This window comes from Neopsephotus bourkii, unplaced genomic scaffold (genome assembly GCF_033783945.1).
Source record: "Neopsephotus bourkii isolate Nb327-2 ecotype Australia unplaced genomic scaffold, CSIRO-AGI_Nbou_v1 NB_272, whole genome shotgun sequence".
Taxonomy (NCBI): domain Eukaryota; kingdom Metazoa; phylum Chordata; class Aves; order Psittaciformes; family Psittacidae; genus Neopsephotus; species Neopsephotus bourkii.
Window position 1 is genome coordinate 21,750,541 of NW_026900781.1, and position 22,671 is coordinate 21,773,211.

At 42.4% G+C, this 22,671-nt stretch overlaps 1 protein-coding gene across 2 annotated transcripts; it reads right to left on the bottom strand.

Annotated features, from left to right (window-relative positions):
• Nucleotides 1-279: 279 nt before the first annotated feature.
• On the bottom strand, nucleotides 280-21,907 carry OTULINL (OTU deubiquitinase with linear linkage specificity like). 2 transcript variants are annotated; one of them, XM_061346720.1, is made up of 8 exons: nucleotides 21,694-21,907; nucleotides 7,043-7,202; nucleotides 6,903-6,934; nucleotides 6,711-6,802; nucleotides 4,893-5,042; nucleotides 4,002-4,130; nucleotides 2,317-2,589; nucleotides 280-1,179 (listed from the first exon to the last, which is right to left on the bottom strand). In XM_061346720.1, the coding sequence occupies exons 1-8, from the start codon at nucleotides 21,788-21,790 to the stop codon at nucleotides 1,000-1,002; spliced, it is 1,113 nt and encodes a 370-aa protein (XP_061202704.1). In that variant the 5' UTR covers nucleotides 21,791-21,907; the 3' UTR covers nucleotides 280-999. The 2 variants fall into 2 exon arrangements, with proteins under 2 accessions (XP_061202704.1, XP_061202705.1); XM_061346721.1 differs by lacking the exon at nucleotides 21,694-21,907 and adding an exon at nucleotides 18,445-18,539.
• Nucleotides 21,908-22,671: the final 764 nt, after the last annotated feature.

A 22,671-nucleotide genomic window follows, 5' to 3' on the forward strand; every position in this document is an offset into this window, starting at 1 on the left:
AGTTGAAGATAGCCATTTTATGCAAGGAGATTGAGGATAAAACATGCATGCACACTGCTGAGTTCAAATAATGCATAAAAAGTAATATTTTCTGAAAATGCAGTGTTTGTGAATGCATTCTGCGCACAGCTTTCTCGCATGAATTGCAAAGGAAATCTTGGCAAGTAATGTTGAAATCAGCCCTGAAAGGATTTACAAATTGACAAAAGCCATAGGCAGTTATCAGGTCTAACTCTATTTCAGCTTTCCATCTGCAGCATCTGTACTATTCCTCAAAGTAGATCTTCTGTTCATCTGGCACAGCATTCTTGAGTGTGTTGAGGAGTTTCCCCCTGTGTAACACTTCTTCACTTTCAGGTATCAGCGCTAAGTGCAGACAGCTGAATCTCACATTTCTGAAATCAATACAGCCTACAGCTGCTTGCTCTGCCCATCCCTGAAGGGAGCATTCCAGCAACAGGAAAGCCAAATGGGATGAGGAGTTACTCAGAGGCCCCACTTTACATCCTCCTATCCTAGTTAGCCCCAAGTCAACGCAGAATTAATAGCCTGGAGTATACACTGCAGACCCCAGGAGTTGCTTGCTCTGTGATTCATGCTCCTTAGCTAGAGACAGACAAGGGAAAGGCAGTAATTGCTTTAGGAACTAGAGTTTAGGAACCCATCCAGAGATGTCAGAGTAAACCTTCAGGCTAGCAATAGAAACCCCAGCATTACCTTTGCCTTCTTCGTCATGCAGTCCAATCTTTTCTGTCTAACAAACCTCAAATACAACACTTTTTCCCCCAGACAGTATAGGAACATATTTTATAGGTTTTATAGCTGGCTGATGATGAATTGAGCTGCAACAGTAAAGAAAAACGTTTACACAATAAACGCATCAATCATTCTGTTATAATTAACGAGCATTCTCAAAATCTTACTGCTACTGATTAGGAACATAATTCACTGGAACTGGTCACTCACTATATTATACAAAGGGAATAAGTCACTGGTCCTTCATGTTTGGAAAACAGGGATGTGATAGTAGCGGTCATCCTCAGTCAGGAGAGAAACCTCATTCCATTCCCTTCGGTATTCATCTGGATAGTTTACTTGAAATTCCTCAGTATTAAACCTATGCAGTCTGTAAACTCTTATCTTTACTTCAAGTAAGTATCCAAGAAGACACAGTTCAACCTAAAGATGAAAAAAGTCTGTAAGACATCTATTTCTACACATAGAAAACTCAACCAAAGATAATCCAAGCTAAAGTTTCAAAACGGTAGACAAGAAATAAAAGGGGTCGTTTTATACGTGGAGTAAGAAAGTACAAAAGTTTGAGGGTATTCTCAATGTTCCAACAGTCCTTCCACTGCTCTTTTCCATGCAAGAGGGTATTCGGATTAATGCTTCACACTTGAGCAACAGCCCTCCTTCACCTGGCAAAATACATAACCTGCTTCCACAGCCAGCTCCTGCAGCTTAGTAGGGAGCAAGAAGGGACTAGTGATTATTAAAATAAATGCACCTTGAAAAATGGGAAGCCTGCCACCTTGTGATCACTTTCCACATGAGAGAAATTTAACAGTAAAAGTTAAAAATGTCCTTGTACTTCATGCATATGAAACTTGAGAACTGGCATCTCCATTGACACTTCTTGCAAAGGATTGCTTAATCTGGAAAAATGCTTTGGAAAAACCTCATATCCTTGGGCATAGCCAGACAGAGGAACTTGTCCAGTTATAATCAAACTGCTCCTGAAGGTGACTGCAACATGTAACCATTAACTTGATAACTGAAATTGACTGTAAAAACTAATTTCACCCACTGGAAAGTGAAACTATTTGTAGAGTGCCAGTGTGGAGCTTAGCTAGCAGTACTTAACTCCTCGCTACGTATAAAATTAGGTGAACAGTTAATAGAGCTCTCATTACCTACTCTTAACAGATATTAGATTTAACAAGAACCAAAGATAGGGAAAAAAAATAAAGCAGCAATAGAGTGTTTGGCATGGTGAAGCAGACAGGAAAAGTGGAACAACAGGACAAATCTGAATAATCTGAAATTATTTTACACATCAAAAATATCATTGCTCTGAATGATGTCTCAGTGATAGCCTAAAGCATTTCAAAAATCATCCACCCCATTTTACTCTACTACAGTCTTTTTTCTGAAAGGTAAATGAGCATCCTCAATCCATTTCCTACATTCCCATTCCCTCCAGCCCACCCTCCCAGAAAACAGTGGCCAACAATCCTGGATGATGTATGATATATTCACCTAATCACAGAGATAGGGTTAGTTTTGTGATTTATTTTTCATTTACATCATTACCTGGTCTAGGCAAAGAGAGTCACCTATGGAGTTCAGATGATTCATCATGAAACTCAAAGGGTCAGATGAAGAATCACGAGCAAAGAGAAGGCTAAAGAGGCTATGTATGGGTTCTTCCCTGTTCTTTATCTTCTCATAGGCTTCCACAACTTCGTAAAGCATGATGAATTTTATGGCCTCATACATTTTGTACTCCTTGCTCTCATCAGAAAAGAATGTGTTACAGATGTTTCCTCTTTCTTCATAATCTTTAGTAGCAATTATTTCAATCCACTGGAAAGCAAACAAAAGAATATTAATCTAATTATTAAGGTTTCTTTTTAATATGAAGAATTCCAAAACAGGAAAAAAATGACAGTCTGTATTATACCACTGCTGTGGCTAAATGATGGTGCAAATATGCAGGTGGGTCTTTCAGATCCACGGACCAATCTGAAGCCTTACACATTTCAGTTTCCATTTATCCAGCTGAACCTATTCGTTACAGACAGTTCCAAGCATCTAGATACTGATATTCTATGAGAAAGCAAATGTAATCCCCTTATACAAAAGTGCCCCACCACCACTGTAGAAAATCCAGGTATTACTGTCAGTAAAGAGTCTGAAAAGAGCATAACCACCAAAAGAACCTTAGGAAGTTACAGAGAGTCTGTGTGGGTGCATCCAACACACACACTAAGCCATAAGCAAAGATTAGATGAAGTGATGACTCCTGGCCTGTTTTTTAACTTAAGTTTCCAAACTTCAGTGATTTTCCCTTATAGCACCATTTATATTAGAATCATGGAACCAGCTGTGTTGGAAAAGATCTTCAAGATCATAAAGTTGTCCTAGCTTGAATTCTTAAGTGCTGAGCCAAATTCAGAAGTGTGTCAGTTAGAAGGAACCTATACAAACTGGATAAGCCATCTAGAATGGTACTATGAACTGTACAAATTTGTATGTTATTAGTGTGTTCTGCGTCATGAGGTCAAGGTAAGTTGGCTGCACAAGAAGGGACATGACAAAGACGTGTAAGGGACATGAATGCAGTGAGAATTTCTCATTCTCCTCACAGTTGATAATGAGAGCTCCTGAGCTCTCTGTGGCTCTAGAGGAGTCAAAAGCCATTGCTTTCACCCAGAAAATGAGCCTTCCAGGAGAGAATGTTGGGCTGGGTACCAAATCAGAAAGCTTAAAGCATCCAGTCCTGAACACAGTGCCTGAAAAGAATCATCTGGAGCTACCGAGAGGTTTTTTGAGGCCACAATAATAGATGATGCTCAATGACTGGGATTTAAATGAACTTCATTTAATTTTGTGCATGTATCATTTTTATGTTGAAGTGGCAACAAACTGTGAATTGCAACTAAAAAAAAAACTTACCCATGAATACTAAATTGAGAAACTGATCCCCCCATCTCCCCAGACATTCCTGAAGACTTTCGTTACAGCTTAAACATAAGAACAAGTTAGGGAAGCTGGCCTCCCTAACTTGCAGGGGGACCCTGAGTACCTAGCCTAGTGGATCCCTGAAAGCTGGATTCCCCTGTAGGAGAGGTGATGGCCTTCCAAGTAGCTCAGGTCTCTAAACCTGAGGAGAAGGATGACTGCCATAGGAATATGTTACCAGGAGCAGTTCCCTAACTGTCTCTTAACCCATCTCTCATTGTTTTTTTCCTCCCTGCCATTTCCTAAATACTCACGTTTGTCTTTAATGTCTCCATGCATTTGCGCAATTTACCAAAGGCATTAGGACCTGTGTATCTTTCTGGCCCAAAACTGTATTGCTGAATCCAGTTGCAACCTTGAGAATACAACAGCTTTTCAGGGAGCTGGGGAAAAGAAAAAAAAAATAAATAAAGGCAACCAACTTATAACCATAACAAGAAGCAGAATACAAAGTTATATCAACTTGTCTACACACATTTTAATTTACGATGTGGTTCTGTCCTCTGATTGTACAGTTCAATCAACAAAGTGTTAAGAAGGAGGCTCCGTTTGACTGCCAGGTCCTTCAGAAACTTTTAAAACAGGGCTAACCAAAAAAGAAGAATATATGCTCTCAGCAAAATATATAACCCATGCTCTGGAAAAGCTGGATGCATCCAGATATGGTGAGGTATTTAGGATTACAGACACCTTCCACTTTGCACAGTTACCCCAACAAGCAATAGCTATAGCTCCCCACCTTCTGGACTCCTGGAGCCCAGAGCAGGAATCCTGCTGCTTCAGCAACATGCTCAGCAGCTCCCATGTCTTTGGGAGTCACAGGACTTCGCACGGAGGTGAATGTGGAGGATTCAAATATCCTTTTGTGATAATGGAGTGACATATGGCAGAGTGGCAGTAACATTTAGCCATCCAATGTTTATTCATTTTCCTTCTTACATTTAGACCCATGTTCACATGGTTATGTTCAGATCAGGGACACTTTTTCCATTAAGTGGAGTTCAAAAAGTTTGGAAATTTTCTCTTGAAATTCTGATGATTCTCCTCTACATCCATAGCTGACATGTCAGTTTTCACACTGAACAAAGCTTCCTTCTTCAGTACAAGGTTACTTGAATCATGTTCACTTATGAAATAATTTTTACCTTTAATATATCTCTCTCCCTCATCCATGATGGAAAAGGTATGCCTTGGCTGAATATCTGAAAAAGCACCGCTCTTAGTACACAATAGTTATCCCTCCTGACTTGTCGCAGGTATTTGATATGACAGCTCCAAAACAATTCTTCATATGCCTAGAAGAAAACACCCCACCCCCCCCAAAAAAAGTAATAAAAATTTTAAATCTTAGACAACATCCATGTTGATTTCACTCCAATTCCAACTACTCATAAGAGGGAGCTAGGGGAATGAGAGGGTGTGTTTGTAAGTTTTATATGCACACAGATGTTCCAACACCATGGTTTTTGTAAATACCTTAAACTGGCACTGTCCCCTAAGGGTCATTCTGCACTCTCTCCAAACCCAGTGACTCACTCCAGTCTCTGCACCACTGCTAGTGTAAACATTCACATGGTCAAACAAATCAGAGCAGGTCTGGAAAGACTTCTTTGCCATAATAGCTTTAACCTGGTTCATTTTTTTGTGTTTGCTAATTTATTAAAAGTTTTACTATCTTTTGTTGTTTGCTCCTCCAAATCCCTTTGGGCCTTGTGTGCTGTTCTGGGTACTTTCGGCATTGCTGTATTCCTCATTTATTGTGGAAAAGTTGGATGCTTCCTCCATTCATCATTCAGATGCAACTTCCACTTTCTGAAAAATACCTTCTTTTTTCTCTCATAACTCCCTTGTGCTGCTGTTTGTTTAGCTATATCAGCTTCCTTTCACCCTTTCTTAAGTCCTTGGTGTACATTTGCTCTGTGATTCCAGTACCATGACCTAAATCTATATATATCTGTCAAATGCACTGACCATAAATACTCAAGTCTCTTAGCTTCTTTTTAACATGCTTCCTTGGTTTTATGTAGTTTCCCTTTTTGAAGGTGGATGCAAGTATAATAACTTTTCTTTTTGCTTTGCTGTTCATGCAAGGATGTTGACTACAAGTACATGCTACCTCCTGTTCCAGAGAACAGAAATTGGAAAGTAACAGTTAAGTGGCAGGTCCTGTGCACTACTCAGGACAAAGGCAAGGGTGGCTTCCTTTCCTAAAGGCTCCTTGAAAGGCTGATCCATTAAACAGTCATTGGCACCACCCTGAAGTTCAACCTCACAGCTGTTGCCAGTGCTAGATGGCCAGTTGGTGTCTCCCATTACTGTTGCATCTCCTGCCCCTTCTTCCTTTTTGATCACTCTCAGCATATAACAGACAGTGTTCCCACCATCATCAGATAATCAGCAATACAGACCTGGTGCTACATTTATCCTGTGCTCATCTGAAATGCCATACCATGAGGATAGTAGGATATGTCACAGTTAATTAGCTGATTGACAGGTTTTGAGTTTAAGCTTGCTTTAACACATACAACTACTCTACCATCAGTATAGCTACTGTAGCTAGAAGGTTTTTTTTGGCAAAGTAAAAATCTAGCCCATGTTCTTTGAACCTACTTTGTTGACTAAGGCTTAACACAGCTGAAACAGAGAGCCATGAAACATGTTGCTCCTGGAGGCCTGTCTCCATCACAAGTTAGGGTACCATAGTGCTGCTCTAACTTAAAGCACTGATCAAGGACCTTTGGAGGGCACTGCTGCTCCCACCATGTTCCCTGCCACTCTGCCTCCAGTAATGGTCACCATGACCATAGATGCCAATTTAGATCTGTGTTCATGCTGTTTCTTTTGCTTTCCTTTTGACCAGCCAGTGTAATGGGCTCTGGTAGCTGCTTGCACTGGGAGTGTTATTCCTTTCGCAGGTACTCCTTCTCCCCATATTCATGCAGAGATTAAAATCCAACTCTTACCTCCCTCATATGTTTGGCCTGCTGTGTTTCTCCTTTCCATTCTCTCACACTATGCCCAAGTAGATCAACTTCTGTCAGCACACTGAGATTCCCTAAATCGAGATTAATTCATAGATTAGTTACCTTCTGCTCTGCATCTAAAGGGTAGTTGAGGGGGGATTAATGAATATGGAGTGACAAGAAAAAGTTTACTTATGAGTTTTCTCTGAAGGTAGTTGCTCCACCTGAAATCCAAATGATAAAACAGGTGTCAAAGAGGAGTTGTCAAAAGTCAGTATTTACTGAAATAAGCAACAGCACTGAAGATTAAAGTCTGTGTAACAAAAACCTACCGTTTCAGCAGCTGTGCTAAAAAGCTGTATAGCCTTCTGCAATACCAAATGACAGTAACGATGAAAGACATGCTTAGCATTAGCTGCACTTTCACTTTTTGCCACAGGAGGCACAAGGATTGCTTGGTGGCTGTTGTCCAGGACTGCACCTCATGCCTTCCTAAAACAGGGATTAAAGGAGAGGGAAAAAGCGTGTCACTGTTTTGCAATACTTTTTTCTATTTGTTTTCTTACAAAAAGAATAATTATCCAAATACAATACCGCTCAAAATGAAACAAAAAACATGAAATGAAAAAAGCAAGTATTATTTTTCTATACTTCATGTATATACTTTGTATGTTTAATTTTTCAAGTCTCTAGGGTTTTGAGTGCACATGGTTCACACTTCCAGGCTTTCCTCCACCTAATGAAGGCTAGATATATAGTGACAATGGAGTCACAGGAAGACTGATACCAAAGCAACTGTTCAGTAACAGGATGTGCTGATCCAGAGACCTGTACTGTCATTACTTTGTCACTAAGACAAGTTTTTAAGGACCTGGGAAATTCCTGGGAATTGTAGTTTATAAACAGGCCATATAAAGCAATACTAGCTGAATAAACATCGTGCAGCTACCCAAGGAATTAAAGGAATGTTCCTTCCTCAATTTACATTAAGGTCAGTTTAAAGCCTCCAGAGAAAGCTTCTCCCTAGGGATTTGGTAGAAAGCTCAAGAGACCATCACAAAGAGGGTGCGCTCTCATTGCTCCTCACAGACATAAACCAGGACATGTTTCTGTTGCTGTCTTGGCATGACAGGCAGGGTTAGGGAACGATTTGGTTGCCTTTTGTTGATAAAAGAAACTAGGATTAAGAAAGGGCCTGGAGACTGAAGAGTTGACAATGGCAGTATCTGCTTCTTGAATCAGAAATCTACCCTCTTTCTGCAATTTGAGTATAGGAAAGTCCCAGAGTGGATGATCCGCAGCTGCTCTATTATTCACTTATTTATTGATTTAGTACAAAACATTAAGAGAACTTAATTTTTTATGAAGGCATCCCCAGAGAAGGCCGAAAAGATCCTTCTCTAGAGACGTCCACAAAGAGACTTATTCATTCAGCATAGTTTTATGTCAGTTGAACTTCTGCCCCACCGGCTTTAACAGGAAATTTAAGAGTGGTTGAAGTTTTCCAAGGGAGTTAAGCCCATGCGCTGTGGACAACTATCCAGTCAAAGAGTTACATATGGATCCCAACCCTGGCAACGAGATAAACAGCTACGCACATGCTTTTTACAAGCACTATTGCATATATACAGAGCACTGCTGATATTTGGCCTTTTCCAGTATTCTGTTGTTTGAAGAAGGTTTATTGCAGGATGTCATGTACAAGTTCTCTGGAGGCAAGACCCAGATCTCTCGATGAACAAAAGGCAGGTTAAGAGCTGTAAATGAAAAGGTGTTAAGAAACTTTAAAGAAGTAATCATAGAAGGTTTTGGGGTGCTAGTTCCCATTTACACAAAACCCATATGCTGTGAACAGCCAACATGATGAACAGGTCTTCTGTCAGCTTCTACTCACAGGCTGAAATAACGTGTGTACCTGGCATGACTGGGGGTTACACCTGCATGTACTGAGTAGTTACTTGAAATGCATACACATTACTCAAAATGATTTTATGGTCCCTCTTTTGATTTTGGACAAACTGGGACTATAAAAAAGTGAGCTGGTCCATCTGTTAAAATTGCATACTTCACTTTACAAAGTACCAGAAATACATGTGAATGCAAAATTTCTTCCGTTACCAGTTTTACAGGCAAAAGATGAGAGATCTGCATCAGCTTTTAAGTTGAATCAATCAATCTTTGGGAAAAAAAAACCTTTTGCTGGTATTAATACTGAAAAAAACCTACTGGAGTCCAACAAACAAACCCCCTTTCAAGGTATACAGTTAACAGGTCACAAGCAACTGGTCTTCAAGGAGCGCTGGGAAGCACTGGCTTACTGATTTCAATCAAAACCACAAATCAGTGTCAGAGAACATGAGATAACCAAATGCTGTTCATCCATTTTTATTTAATATAGGGGATTTATAAATAGGTATTTCCCCAGTAAAGATGGGAAATCGTGCAAACAAGCAATTTTGAATGTTTCTGCTACACTTGTATTACATTACCGCATGACCTGGACTTCATAATCTTTCCCTCCTGTCATGGGAAAGCTGATGTTTATGCAGCACTTTGTGATTCAGTTACTACTTTCAGTGCTGATGTCACACTTAGAAATGGAATTACATTTTTTTATTCAAGTAAATGACATTCAGAAGTAGCAGCTGAATTGCAAAGTGATGCTGGTAAAAATACATCACAAACAAGACATGAATTAAAGAAGAGGGCAGTTTAAAATAGATCTTTCCACCCCCTCCCTGCCCCCTCCAAAATCCTTCAGAAACCGAAGAGCAATTAAATTAATAACACACAGTGGGGGGAGTAAATTAAACCCACAGATTTTTAAACCAAATTCATTCCCTGGGACACAGACAGGGTTTATCCTGCTCCTCAGGCGACAGTGGCAACCGATCTGTGCTGCAGCCAGCTGCTGGGCTCACAGCTTTCTGAAGACTGACCACAAGCATCACTGTGAGGACAGGGATGCACGGCTCTTCTCCATGCAGGGGAACAGAGCCCTGGGACTTCTAACATGGCTCTTAGCAGGAATTTGAATGAACTGTGGTGTAACAGCGCTGCAGTAGGAGCTGATACAAAAAAGTAGGAACAGTGTTTATCTTTCAATACAAGTAGTACACCATGTTTTCTTTTCATGCCACATCAACTTCCTGCTACTGCCAAACCTTAAGCTTTTACCCACCCCTGAAGAGACATGCAGAAGAAAAACAAAGCAAAAAACCCAAACAAACATAAAACAACCAACCAAATCAAAAAAGGACCAGAAAAACATGGATAAGAAACATCTGCAACATCTGCTTCTTTCACAAGTGACTCAAGAAGAGTCTCTAAAGGATTAGCTCCACATTTGCCTTCCTCACAACTTCTTTGGAGGCTTCCAGCTTAAAAATGTGTAACTGATGAAATGCAAAAATATAAGAGACCAGCCTGGGAACTAGCGGGCAGCACTGTAGGCAGCACTGAAGAACGATCCAATATTCCAGCATGTCTAATGGCACATTCATTATTTCCTCTCTCCCTTAAGAAGGCTGTCAGGATGATAGCAGAGTGCCTTAAAAGCTGACGGTGTAACTTCTGTCCAGGACATTCCGCTTTGCAGTCTTTTTGGTACTGAAAGCAGGACATAGTACTTGTTACCATAAAGTGGCCAAATTTCATACTTCTGTCATACAACATTGTATTCCTTGTTCCCAAAAAGGAGGTATACCTTCCTTCAAAAAGAGAGAATTTGGGATCCCCCTGTTCCAACCCTTCTGCTGCCTACTTGTACCCCTCCTTTTCCCTCCTCTCTTGGATCCAGATCTAGGAAGACAAACCCCTCAACCGAGAGATGCAAAGCTTGGCATGGAGGTCCCAGTCCGCCTTCATTCACCATGTGCTTGCAAAGCCATCTTCACAGTTGCACATCACTTTTTTACAGACTATGTAGTATCAGTACCAAAGTATATTATGGAATAGGCTAAGTCCCCTTTTTAAGGGAAAAAAACCAAACTTATAGCGTAGGCATGAGAACAGATGCACGCATGTGCACATGCATCTGAACTGACTGAGCCAAGAGGGAGATAGACAAAAAGCTATTAATGATACGAATTCAATGCCTACAGTAGATTACATCCTGTAACAGTTTAGAAGAGAGAGGTGTGCCTTTTTAAGTAGTGCCAAACAATTACAGAGTGGTTGATTTCCCAGTTTATTATCAGCATCTCACCTGACTTTTAAAAAATCAAAACTACTGGAAACAGATCAAACCCGTACTAAGGTATGTGGGAAGCACTGCTTAATTCAGTAACTGTTTCATTACAAAACCTTTCCTTTTCAGAGAAAAGCAATGACAACTTGTTAAGCAAACATTCTTCACCTATTATAACAAAACAACTACAGATGAGGATCTCTACTTGGTATAAGAGGAAAAAGAGAATCATTTGCAGGCAAAGATGGTAATCATCAGTGGCTTATCAAAAGTTCAACCATGTCTGCTGATCAGATCTTGACTCCAAAAAATTACAAAACAGAATCCCAGCCCCAAGCTATAACTAGAATCACGCAATTATGTAGAAAATGGAGTAGTTTCAGTAACACTGAGGCACATCAATTCCAAGAAAGGCTTTATTTACGCAACTATCCCACGTAGGAGTCCCAAGTGCTCTCTCAGCCCTTGTCCTCTTTCTGCAAAGATGTTTCAGGAAAAACAGAGTAGAAAGGTTGGCAGCCTTCTTTGGACTCCCTGATCATCAACAGGTCCTAAGCTGCTGGTGTTAATATATCTATCCAGTTATGACACTTACTTATTCCTACCCTGTAGCAACAAGCATAATGCATTCTTACCTACTGTGTGCTTAGCTAAAATATAACCTATTACAGTTACCTTTACAAAACTCATTTCATCTATATAATCAATATATTAATACATGCTCTAGCCTGCACATACCATTTTCCTTCTCTCTGAATGCCTACAAGAACAAAAGGAAAGCTTAGTTCTTATTTCCTGTGTAATTCAGCTTCCTTTTTAAGGCACTGAGTGCTCCATCTAGGACCTTCAGATGAATAAAGCTCAGCTACATTCCATTTATGTATGAAAAAACATGAGAGAAGCCTTCAAAGAATTTACAGTCCAGAGAAATACATGAAAATAATTTCATGCCATAAAACTCAAATATCTTTTCAGAGCTTATTCCTAAGTATGAGTAAAAAAAGGAATAATCTCCTTTTAAAGAAGGAGCATCTGAAATTTCTGCTAATGTGATGATTTTTTTTAATGTGGAAAAAAACCCATCCTCATGCAGAATTACTATTTAATGCCTGCACACTTCAAACAGAACTTACATAAAGGCACTAAATCTATCATTTGAAGGAAGCCCACTCTAAGGATACTTACTAATGCCTGCTGCTGAACTGCACACTGAGTTATCCCTAACTAAAGTCCCTCATGGTTGTTTCTGGTTTATCCATTTACAAACACAACTCACAAAATGTCTCCCCCTCTCCCCACCCACCCCTAGATTTTGTTTTTCTTTTTTCCAATTCTGAATCCAAACTGACAGAGTAAAGGAAACATTTTCCTCCTAAACATCTTACACTAAAGTTTAGCTGATAGGCTAAGTCTTATAAATACCTTGGGTTCTTCTGTTGATTTATCTAGATAGCTGAAGCCAGATTTGTCTAGATAACTGCAGAAAAAATGTTGAAGTCTTACTTAGCAATAAGAAGCCCCACAACTGTACCGAAGGAGAGACCAAGAAAGAGGGAATGTCAACAAAAACCTGTATGGGAAAAACCTCAATGTGAGTAGCATAGAGGAAAACAAGCTGCTTATTGGAGTCCCCTGGCACTGCTGCTGGGATAAAACACCCAGTGGATAGCCTGGGTGACTCCCATCCAGCTCATCCCTAAAGAGTGGTTTAACACCTTGAAGTGTCCTTTGCTGAAGGACACCAGAGGGGAAAGCAGCAAGAAGTGCCAGTCACTTTGGTAGGCACACACAGGAGGACAGTCCAAGGGATTTTAAGTTTCTTACCTGTTGACAAACAGTTATCCCAAGTGATGGCCAGAAAACCAGCATCATCAAGTAACCCATGACAAACAAAATATCAACCTATCTGAGCTTGTCTACTGTCTAAGTAGTATCAGTCACAGATGTTGATTCTTACAGGCACTGCATACATTGGCCATCAGGGAAAGACCCTGCTCTGAAAGCCAACCAGCTTTGACTAGGTTCCATCTGTGTATCACATCATTCCCATCTCCATACAGGGTCTGACTGCTGTAGCTTCATAACACAGATTTTATGTTAGTCTTCAGAGCACAGTCCTCTCCAAAAGTGCACCAGACTCTGTGTGCAGGCCATGCAGAGTTGTGTATTTTTCATATGCAATAATAATCACATATAATTTAAGATTAATAATGCAAATAATTCACACCTCATGGTGGTGTGTCATATCATAAAGCCTGTACCTTCCTACTAGGCATGAGCAGAAGTTATTCCAGTTGCTTTACTTGCTTGCTTGGGAGTTTTACTTGTCTCTCTCCATCTTTCCAAGACACATTAGAAGCAGAAGGGAAAGGCAACAGAAAAAATGTCAAAGACATCACTCTGAATGCAAATGACAGAAATAGGTCTTGCATCTCTTTCCCCCTGCCACTCAATGTCCAGCCCAATGAAAGGCAAAATGTCAGCTTTATTCTGCAGAGCTAATGGAAGCATCTGGGCTGTTTAAACCCTGCTCTCTCTTCATATTTTAAAGGGCAACAGTTTCAAAATGGCATTTATTTAATTAGCTCACACACGTAGGGGTCCTCTGCCTTTGTTTAAGAATACCACACACTTCTTGCACAAAATCTTAAGCACAAAAGGCATGCTGAAGGGTAAAACTGACTGCATCAAGGTAACTTAAATGTTAGCTACCATCACTCAGTCATAGCTTATACAAACATTTCATGAAAAATGTGATTCAAGAACCCAGAATATTCCATGTGGAAGCTCTCCGATTGTAAAAACACAGTATTATTGACACTAATGCACGTCTGGTATTGTTACAGACCTTTCAATGCCAAGAGAAGCTTCAAGTGAAGCACTCTGGACATCGGTCTCAGGGACCAAGAGCCTGTAGTTCCTTGACAACTCTACTTGCACGAGCTGCCTCAAAACTGGACAGTTACGTGGCAAGGTCTACATAACACACAAATTATTCAGCCCTGTAAAATACAATAATATGGTAAAATAAGTGTAACCCTGCTTACTGAGCTCTTCTTGAGGGGCTGGCATGTGGCAGGAGCACAGCTTAGTAACGCTTGTAAACTAAGAAAATTAAATACAGACTACTGTACAATCCCTAGCCTTGAAAGTCAGCAGTGTCATTTTTAAAGCTCTACAGTGACATGAAACCCCCTATGTATAAGGCCTCAGCCTTTGGTGAGTATATCACAGCTGAAATTCATGTGCAGGAAGTGACACAAAATGAAACCAGAACTGGAGGCCAGTGAAGACATCCGCAGGTTGTTCCCAGACAAACACAATAGGCACACGCACAGCATGGAGCTGTGCTCAGAGCAGAACTGGGGGACACTGGAAGGACATCTCTTTGTCACACAGACAGACCGACCTGAAACCAGTATTTAAGTTTTCACAAAGACTGATTTTGCACAAACTCAGCATTTAAAAACTTTGCCAGCATCTTCCCAGTGGCAGCTGGTTTGTGAGCAGTGGCAAGCACCTTGCCATGATGCTACTTTGCTGCACAGACCCTAGGGCAGACCTGCTGACAGTTGAAGCCCTACTCACACATCATATCAAGGCACTAATTGGACGCTAAGGTACGTATTTCCCATTTTCATAGCACCATCCACCCACCCTGGAAACAAATTATAAATATTCAAAAAATATGGAAAACCTTGGCAACATATTATGGACAAGGAACCTGAGATGGGATCTTGCCTGAGACTACGTGCAGAGCTAGTGACAGGACTAGAGACTGAGCACATACAGTCACATCATTCTGTATTTTCAGCCCTCTACCTTAGCATGATGTGGTTCAAAGAAGACAACACAACTCTTCTGCTCAGTCCATAGCCTTCTCCTCAGGGAAGTGTTTGTCGAAAGAAATGTGTGGGCAGCACAAGCTGACTTGCTAGTCACATCCCCCTTCATGGATGTGTGGTGTAAGTGATGACATGAGGACAGGGGCTAGAGACACACCCCCTCTGTCAGAAGCATCCAAAGCCTCCACACAGGCTATAGAAAAACCCCAAGGTTGTGGCTCCTGAGGATGCCAAAAATGTACAGTATCACTCTTCACCAGTGAAAAAATGGGAAGAAGCTGCAAAGACAGAGTAAGGCTGAAACGAAACTAAAAGCTGATGAGTTAAGAATTTTTCAGAAATGCATGCAGCATTTTTGTAGTATTTTACAACATGTTTGCCTTCACTGGAGCCTCCTCATGAGTGGAAAGTAACACCTTTAGCTCCTTTCCCCCCTCACTTATTCTGGGGCAAAACTCTGAGATGGTTTTATATGATCAGACAATTGATAAGCAACCATGGGTTACACTGTTCAGGGGAAAAAAAAACCAAAACTTACAACAAACCAAATTTTGTATTATGTAAGCTATACTCTCTCTAGCACCCAAGAACCTGTGCAGGATCCCTAGCTACAAACGGTGCTCTTAAAACTATCCTTGGCTCCTTTCACATTGCTGTGGCTGTAGCACGCAAGTCCTGACATTCTTCCATCATAAACCACTGACATTTTAGTTAGTAAATAACTATCTCTCCATCTTTCTGGGAGGTACAGCATTGTCATGTCTGATCTCCAGTGTTGCAACCATGTACAGAAGAGCTGGTGTCTGCCATGCTGGGAATCCCAGCAACAGAGCACATGGGAAAAGTCCCCCATTACTGCTATGTGTGTCACCACACCAGCTCAATCAACCCAGGAGTGCAGAAAGGATGCCCTGTGTCCACTGTTCTTTCCCAAATTCCTTCAAATCAGAAAACGGATCCTAAAGTGATTCAGAGTCAGATGTCAGCAACTCAGACTAGCGCTTGACTTTAAAGAGCACTCTAACTCCTATAGAACTCAGAATGCCTGAATAAAAACATCGTTAGAATAGGACTAATGTGACACAAGAGTAATTAAAAAATAAAATTCACAGCCTAATCCAAGAGAAAATTACAAAGCTCCATAAGGTAAATGTTATGCAATTCTAATCACACCCCCAAATTAGTCATCATAATCATACAACCTTTTGACTCCTGAGCACTGGTTATTCCCTTGTGTTTTCTAAATAACCATACTCATCACCCTAGTGTAGTTTGTCACCATGACTCCCACAGTTCAGCTGCACAAGGTCAGGAGGTACAGCACAGAGTTCACTTCTAAAACCTCAGACTCATTTGCCTGTGTAATCATCCAAGGCTGATCATGTTTAGACATTGAACTGAAGAAAAAACTGCAGACATTACTGAAAAACCCTTTAACATTTGTTTTCATGTCATTAGTAGATAGGATGCAAGGATTTACCCTGGAAGCTGTATCTAAGGAACAAGGTGGACAGAAAGTCCTGATGCTGAACTGGAAATCCACAACATCTAGTCAGGCAACCTAGTCCAAAAAGCTAAACAAAATGAAAAACCTTACATCCCAATGGCAAAAAGCTATCAGAGCCACACTTTTTTTTTTCTTTTTCTTTTTTCAGGACTCCAAACCCGATGCACATACTTATCCATAGAAGCACTTATATTTATTATGCTGGTTTTTCTCTTCAATATCAATTTTAACACCCTTCACCTGGTAGTGCTGTGTAGAGATATGCAAAATTGCGGTTTTTGCTCTTATTGCATGGTGCCCCTTTTCATGTAGAATTAAAATATTTGTCCAGCAATAAAGAAATTAAATTCCTAAAGGAGCAAACTTCAGTGACTACAGAGAAGCTTTCTGAGCCTTAAAACCAAAACAGGTCATTTCTTCCTGTTTCACACACTTTACCTCTTTGTTTCATCACTTGCAGAAACTGGAGTGTGCCAAAGGACGGAAGTGGGAATAACTGTACCTGCATATACCAGTAATAGAGCAGTTAGGACCCACTAGCTTAAAACTCACTCACTAAATACCACAGAAATCTCATTCTTTCTCCACTGAAGAAAATGAAAGTACAAACTGAACACAGTTTGTACAGCTCCTCCAAAAGGCAAACCATTCAGTGTGAAAGTCAGTGCTAAATGAGAGCTGGGCTAGTAACTATCAAAACAGAAATGTATCCTAAAATGTAAAACAGAAAAGCAAGTTAGCAGGGTATGGTACCTTCAATCTAAAAGACCACAGTGACACATCATAGAACTGTTTAGGCTGGAAAAGACCTTAAGATCACCATGTCCAGCCGTTAACCTAGCACTGCCAAGTACACCACTAAACCATGTCCCTAAGCACCACATCTACACATCTTTTAAATACCTCCATGGACAGTGACTCAACCCCTTCCCTGGGCAGCCTGTTCCAGTGCTTGACAACCCTTTTGGTGGAGAAATTTTTCCTAATGTCCAGTCTAAACCTCCCCTGGTGCAGCTTGAGGCTGTTACCTCTTGTCCTGTCACTTGTTACCTGGGAGAAGAGACTGACCCACACCTCACTACAACCTCCTTTCAGGTAGTTGTAGAGAGTGATAAGGACCCCTCAAGCATTCTCCTCTCCAGACTAAACAGCCCCAGTTCCTTCAGCCATTCTTCATAACACTTGTGCTCCAGACCCTTCACCAGCTTCATTGCCCTTCTCTGGACCCACTCCAGCATCTCAGTGAACACAGTTCAGTTGCAGTTGCAACTGAGCACAGGATTCAAGGTGCAGCCTCACCAGTGCTGAGTACAGGGGGATGATCCCTGCCCTGGCCCTGCTGGCTGTGCTATTTCTGATACAGGCCAGGATGCTGTTGGCCTTCTTGGCTGCCTGGGCACAAGCTGGCTCGTGTTCAGCCATGCATGACACAGAGAACTACATGCAACTGTACCAGCCAGCAGATCAGAAGAGGTGCACACCCATCTTCCTAAGTTTCTGTAAATCATGTGCTCATTTGTAGTCCATTTTTCCTAAACCTTTATCTATCAGATGGGGAGGGAAGCCAGCCTGCAACGTTTAAATTCAGGGAAAAAAAAACCTAAAACAAAACTAACAAATCACCCAACAAAACAAACAAACAAAAAACCAACCCCGAAAGCATAACAACCCCCCAAAGGCACACCTGATGTGAAAATGGCAAGCGCTGTTGTTTTAAGTTCACAACGGTCCCCACGTCCCTTAGAGCTTCCAGCGCAGAGCACTCAGAATACACCAGCTCATAAAGCAAACCCACCCCAAACACGTCCAGCTCCTCCCGGAGGACCTGCCCTCCCCTCCGGTCTCTCCCCGGACACATACCGGGGCCGGGGCCGCTCCCGGCTCCCGCCTCCCGCAGCAGCCTCGGCCCCGCAGGTCAGGTGAGCTCCGCACCGGCCGCGCCGCCGCCGCCGCACCCCAGGGGACGGTGGGGAACGATGCGGGGGAACGGAGAGCTGGCGGAGGCTCAGCCCGGTCCTCCCCGCCGCGGGGACCTGCGGAGCAGCAGCTTTCCGGGTACCGCCGCCTCGGGAAAACGGCCCCAAAACGGGCAAGTGGAAAACAAAAAGTAAAGCGGCAACAAATGAACCCAAACCCTCCCCTCGACCGCGGGAGCCCTGCGGCACCCGACCAGCCCCCCCCTCCGCGCCTCACCCGCTCCGCCGCTCCCCGCCTCTGCCTCCCCGGGGATAAACCCCGGCTACGGACGCAGCGCCGGCACCGCCCGGGGCGGGGATCCCGCGGGGCCGCCCCCCCCGTCCCCGGTCCTATCGTCCGGGGCCAGTCCCGGCACCCCTGGGCACTGCCACTGCCGGCGGCACCAGCCGAGCTCCGCTCCGGCCCGGCACTGCCCCGGCAGCGGGTGCTGAAAGGGCCGAGTAAAGCCGGGGTGGGAGGGTACCCCAGACAGCGTGGTGCTAGCTGACCCCGTTTCGGGGAGGAAGGCTGACCCTCGGCACCCATCTCTGCTGACGGTGACTACCTTCAGCCAGTCCGGTTGGCTTCAGCTTAAGAAACAAGTGGAGTTCTCCATTTCCGCAGCAGTCCCTGCAGCTCCTCTATCAGTCAGATACAATTCGTACTTCAGTGTCACAGTTATTTTACATTTTACAGCAGCAGTTCCTTTAATGGAGACCAACATCATCATCATCATCATCATCTGAAATCTATCCATGAAATCTCAATACAACTTACGACTGCAAAGATACAGTGTTTTTTCTCCTATCATTAAATGTTGATTTCCTCACTGGTTCACTCATTATTAACATAATGAAGTCCATTTGTACAAAGAGAAATTCACCCTTGCCAGGTACCCCCCTACGCAGCAGTCTTCCAGGTGTAATTTGCCCTGGCTGTATGTAGAGAATTTGCACAGACTGCAGTAATTTATTTTCTGGTTGCATATTAAGGAACAAATTTTTTCCATCTCCCTAGGGACTTTGCAGGAAAAACAGAAGGGGATTGTAATGGTCTGAACAAGTGACGCAAACATAAGTCTTCTACAGAGTTACAAGCGGTTTGCTCCAGTTCAGAGCCAGGCCAAATGTACAGGGTTGTTTTGTTGCGTTTTGTTTGCTTGTTGTTCTAAAATGTAAAATACTAAAATGGTTTGAGACAGAAAATCAACACTTTTGTGAACAGTGAAGACATTCCTGCTATCTCTCACAAATACCAGATTGTTTCTCCATTTATCTCAGTTAATCAGGGCAAGGAACAAAATAGGCAAAACCTATGAAACATCAGTGTCCCAAATACTCAGGTGCATTCACAGAAAGCCACAAACACACTTATCCAAGCAAAAGAAAATCTAGGCTTAAAATCCGGCTAAAAATAGTAAAAGTAAATAGTTGGCTTAAGAAGTCTGAAGCTGTCAGTTATGTAGTGCTATGTGCTGCTCCACTGAAAAATCCATTTTGGAATTTTGTGCCATCTCTACACCTCCTGCAGCATCAGCTGGCTGGTGCTTGCTTTCTGGACATGCAGTCTGCGGCTTAACTCAGATGTGTCTCAGGAGGGGCAGTTGGGAGATGCTGTTAGGCTACAGATTACACAGCATCCACCTGCAAAGGCTCCAATATAGCTGGGATTTGTTTCTGAGCCACACCTTTCCTTCAGCTGTCACATACCTCAGCTTCCCTTCCTAGCTTTCTTCTCGCCTCAGACAGGCCAGTGTTGGTGCCACTTGGTAGTTTAGCTTTCCAGCCAACCCCAGATTTGCCTCAGTCTGCCCTCTCTAACCCATGTTCAGATCTGAGGATTTAATAGGTGATTTCTTTGTGCAGACAGGCCTGAAAGTTAATGTTTATCTGGTTGCTGACTCACTAGAGAGGAGAGATGAAACACGCCTAGTTCAAACACTGCAGATCAACCCCCGTATCCATGAGTCCTTCCCACTTCCCAGCTCTGTGCATTCTTCGCAGGAAATTTATTCGGCACTTCAGTGCGATATAGAGAATAGCTTATGCCCCTCTGCACATGCTATTGCTGGGAATAAGCCCTGGCAATCAATCAAACAGGTATCACTTACTTGAAACCGCTCGAGGTATTTTTTTAACTAACACGGTACATATGCTTTTTCTTCCTCCGTAAGGTCTTTCTGGACCTCTTCCCTGAGCCAGTTATGGAGAGATCTCTGCTACCTTTTTCCATTTGTGGGCTTTGGCAGGAGAATGTTGTCTCCCCTCCTTCAAGTTGCTGAGACAGGACAGCCTTTACCTGCCTCCCTTCTCTGCAAGCCTCTCCTTGACCTGGGATGCAGGCAGCTCTGATGAGTTTGAGCCAGGTAACACGCAAGCCTCCCACATCCTGTGTTGGACTGGTATGGTGTGCCATTCCTGTTGGCTGAATATGAGTTAGGATAATTCTAAGAAGAGCAAGAAAAGTTTAGGTCTAGGTCTGTGTTGGGATCAACTTCAGAAAGCAGAATAGCAACTCACTGGAAGGCAGTTTCTGTTACAGACTGCGCAGAAGTGGAAACACACTGCTATGAGGGTTCAGAAAGCGTGAATTTCCCCTAAATATCTTGGAAAACAATATAGGGATCCAGAAAAAGCCTTACTTGGAGCATGCATTCAAGTATGTTTCTGCAGGAGTAATGCGTCCCCTGCTTTGCCTCCAAGTAGGCAGCAGCTCCATGGGGATAAGGGGAGAGCTCCAGGGAGCTCCGGCTGGAAGCAGCCCATGTTTGATTCTCTTCCTCCAGACTTTCTGGTCATGGCATTTTGCAAATGTTTGTGATGCTCAGACAAGGCTGGTGGCAAACTTCTACTGCTTAGGGATATTTATGATATTTCCTTCTGTTTAGGGGAACATTATGAACTTGTCCATGACGTGAACCTCCAGGTTTTTCTGCAGGTTATGGCATCTCCAAGCAGCAGGCATGACTGTGGCTACCTCCACTTGCACCCACAAGAGACTGCATAGCAATTACAGCAAAAGCTTATTCTGAAAGCTGTGCTAAGCAAGTGTGAAGACATTTTAACCATCTCTGTTTAACCCACAAATCAAATCATCAGCAGAAGCAGCTGCCACATTCTTGCTCCCATCTGCAAGTCAGTGTCAGGATTATAGCCACATCCCAAAGAACGCAAACAATTCAAAAGGAGCATGAAAAGGGTCTGCTGAAACTGAGGCAACAGCAATCCAAGCCAGTAAAAGCAGGAAACCTAGCTCTCCTAGAACCAGTGAGAGCTTCACCCTTCCTTTTTTTCAAGTCCATTATTAACAGTCAGGAAACATTTTCCTGTTTATCATCATTTATGACTACTACCAAGGGCAGGTACAGTCCAACACACAGGTAAGAATAGTGCCTATGCAGCTGTGATCTGCAGTACAGGAGCTTTCTATACCTGATCACCAGCCTGGTGAAATGCCAGAATATAGAGCACAGCTCTACGAACTTACCAACACTTCTCTTGGAGCGGTTAACTCTGCTTTGTTTTTCTTGCTCAGTGCACAGGTCTCTGTTCTTGCTTGCTTTTCTGTCATGTTGCCTCTGCATCTCCTCTCCAGAGGGTATCTCCACAGCTGGATTTTGCTCCCCTGAGTTCTTTTGCTAGGGGTAGAAAGAGTCTCTACAGACTTAGCATGTCTTCACAGATCAACAAGCTGTGAAAGGATCTGGCTTCCTGTTTCATTTCCGTTGAAGTTTTCAAAGTCACACAGGCTGCGGGTGCTTCTCCATATCCAAGCCACAAGAGGAAAAAACCCAGAGAATCAGCTATTTGTAAAGGCCACACTGCTGCCTCCCTCATTCCACATCTTCTAAGTTGTCTGAGGACCAGTGGTTTTCAAACTGTGATGTACCACCCATGTGGTGGTCTCTTAGTGGCAGTGCTCAGAGAGTCACAACCTCTTCTTTTCAACTCCAGTGTCATGCTTGATCACTGAGTATTTAAGATTACTTCTCATGCAATCAGTGTGCTTGCTGTAGAAGCACTTTGGCTGTGAAATGGAAACGGGTGGTCCACAAAATCACCACTTCTCTATTAAGACACGGGTCATGCTATGTAAAAGCGAAGTTAGCACTGACATGATTAAATCACTTGATACACATGGCATTTTTAATAAAACCAAGAAAAGGATGCTTCAAGGGATACTTTCCTTTCCCTCCTCACTCACTGTTTTAAGTTAGATGAGACCAGTGTAAAGCTACTAATTGCTTCTTAATTGCACCATTGGAAGATATATCCCAATACCATAACTTTACAGTTAGATCTTACTGAGCTACAAGTTAAAGCTTACTAAATGCAGTCTCCCACTCTGAAAATACCTACAGGTCCTTGTTTCAGAGGCAGAAGCAACCATTTGCCCTGCTAGATTCCTCTTCTGTTGACTGCTGCTGCACTTTACAGATGGACTTAAACAAAAAAATAAATGAAA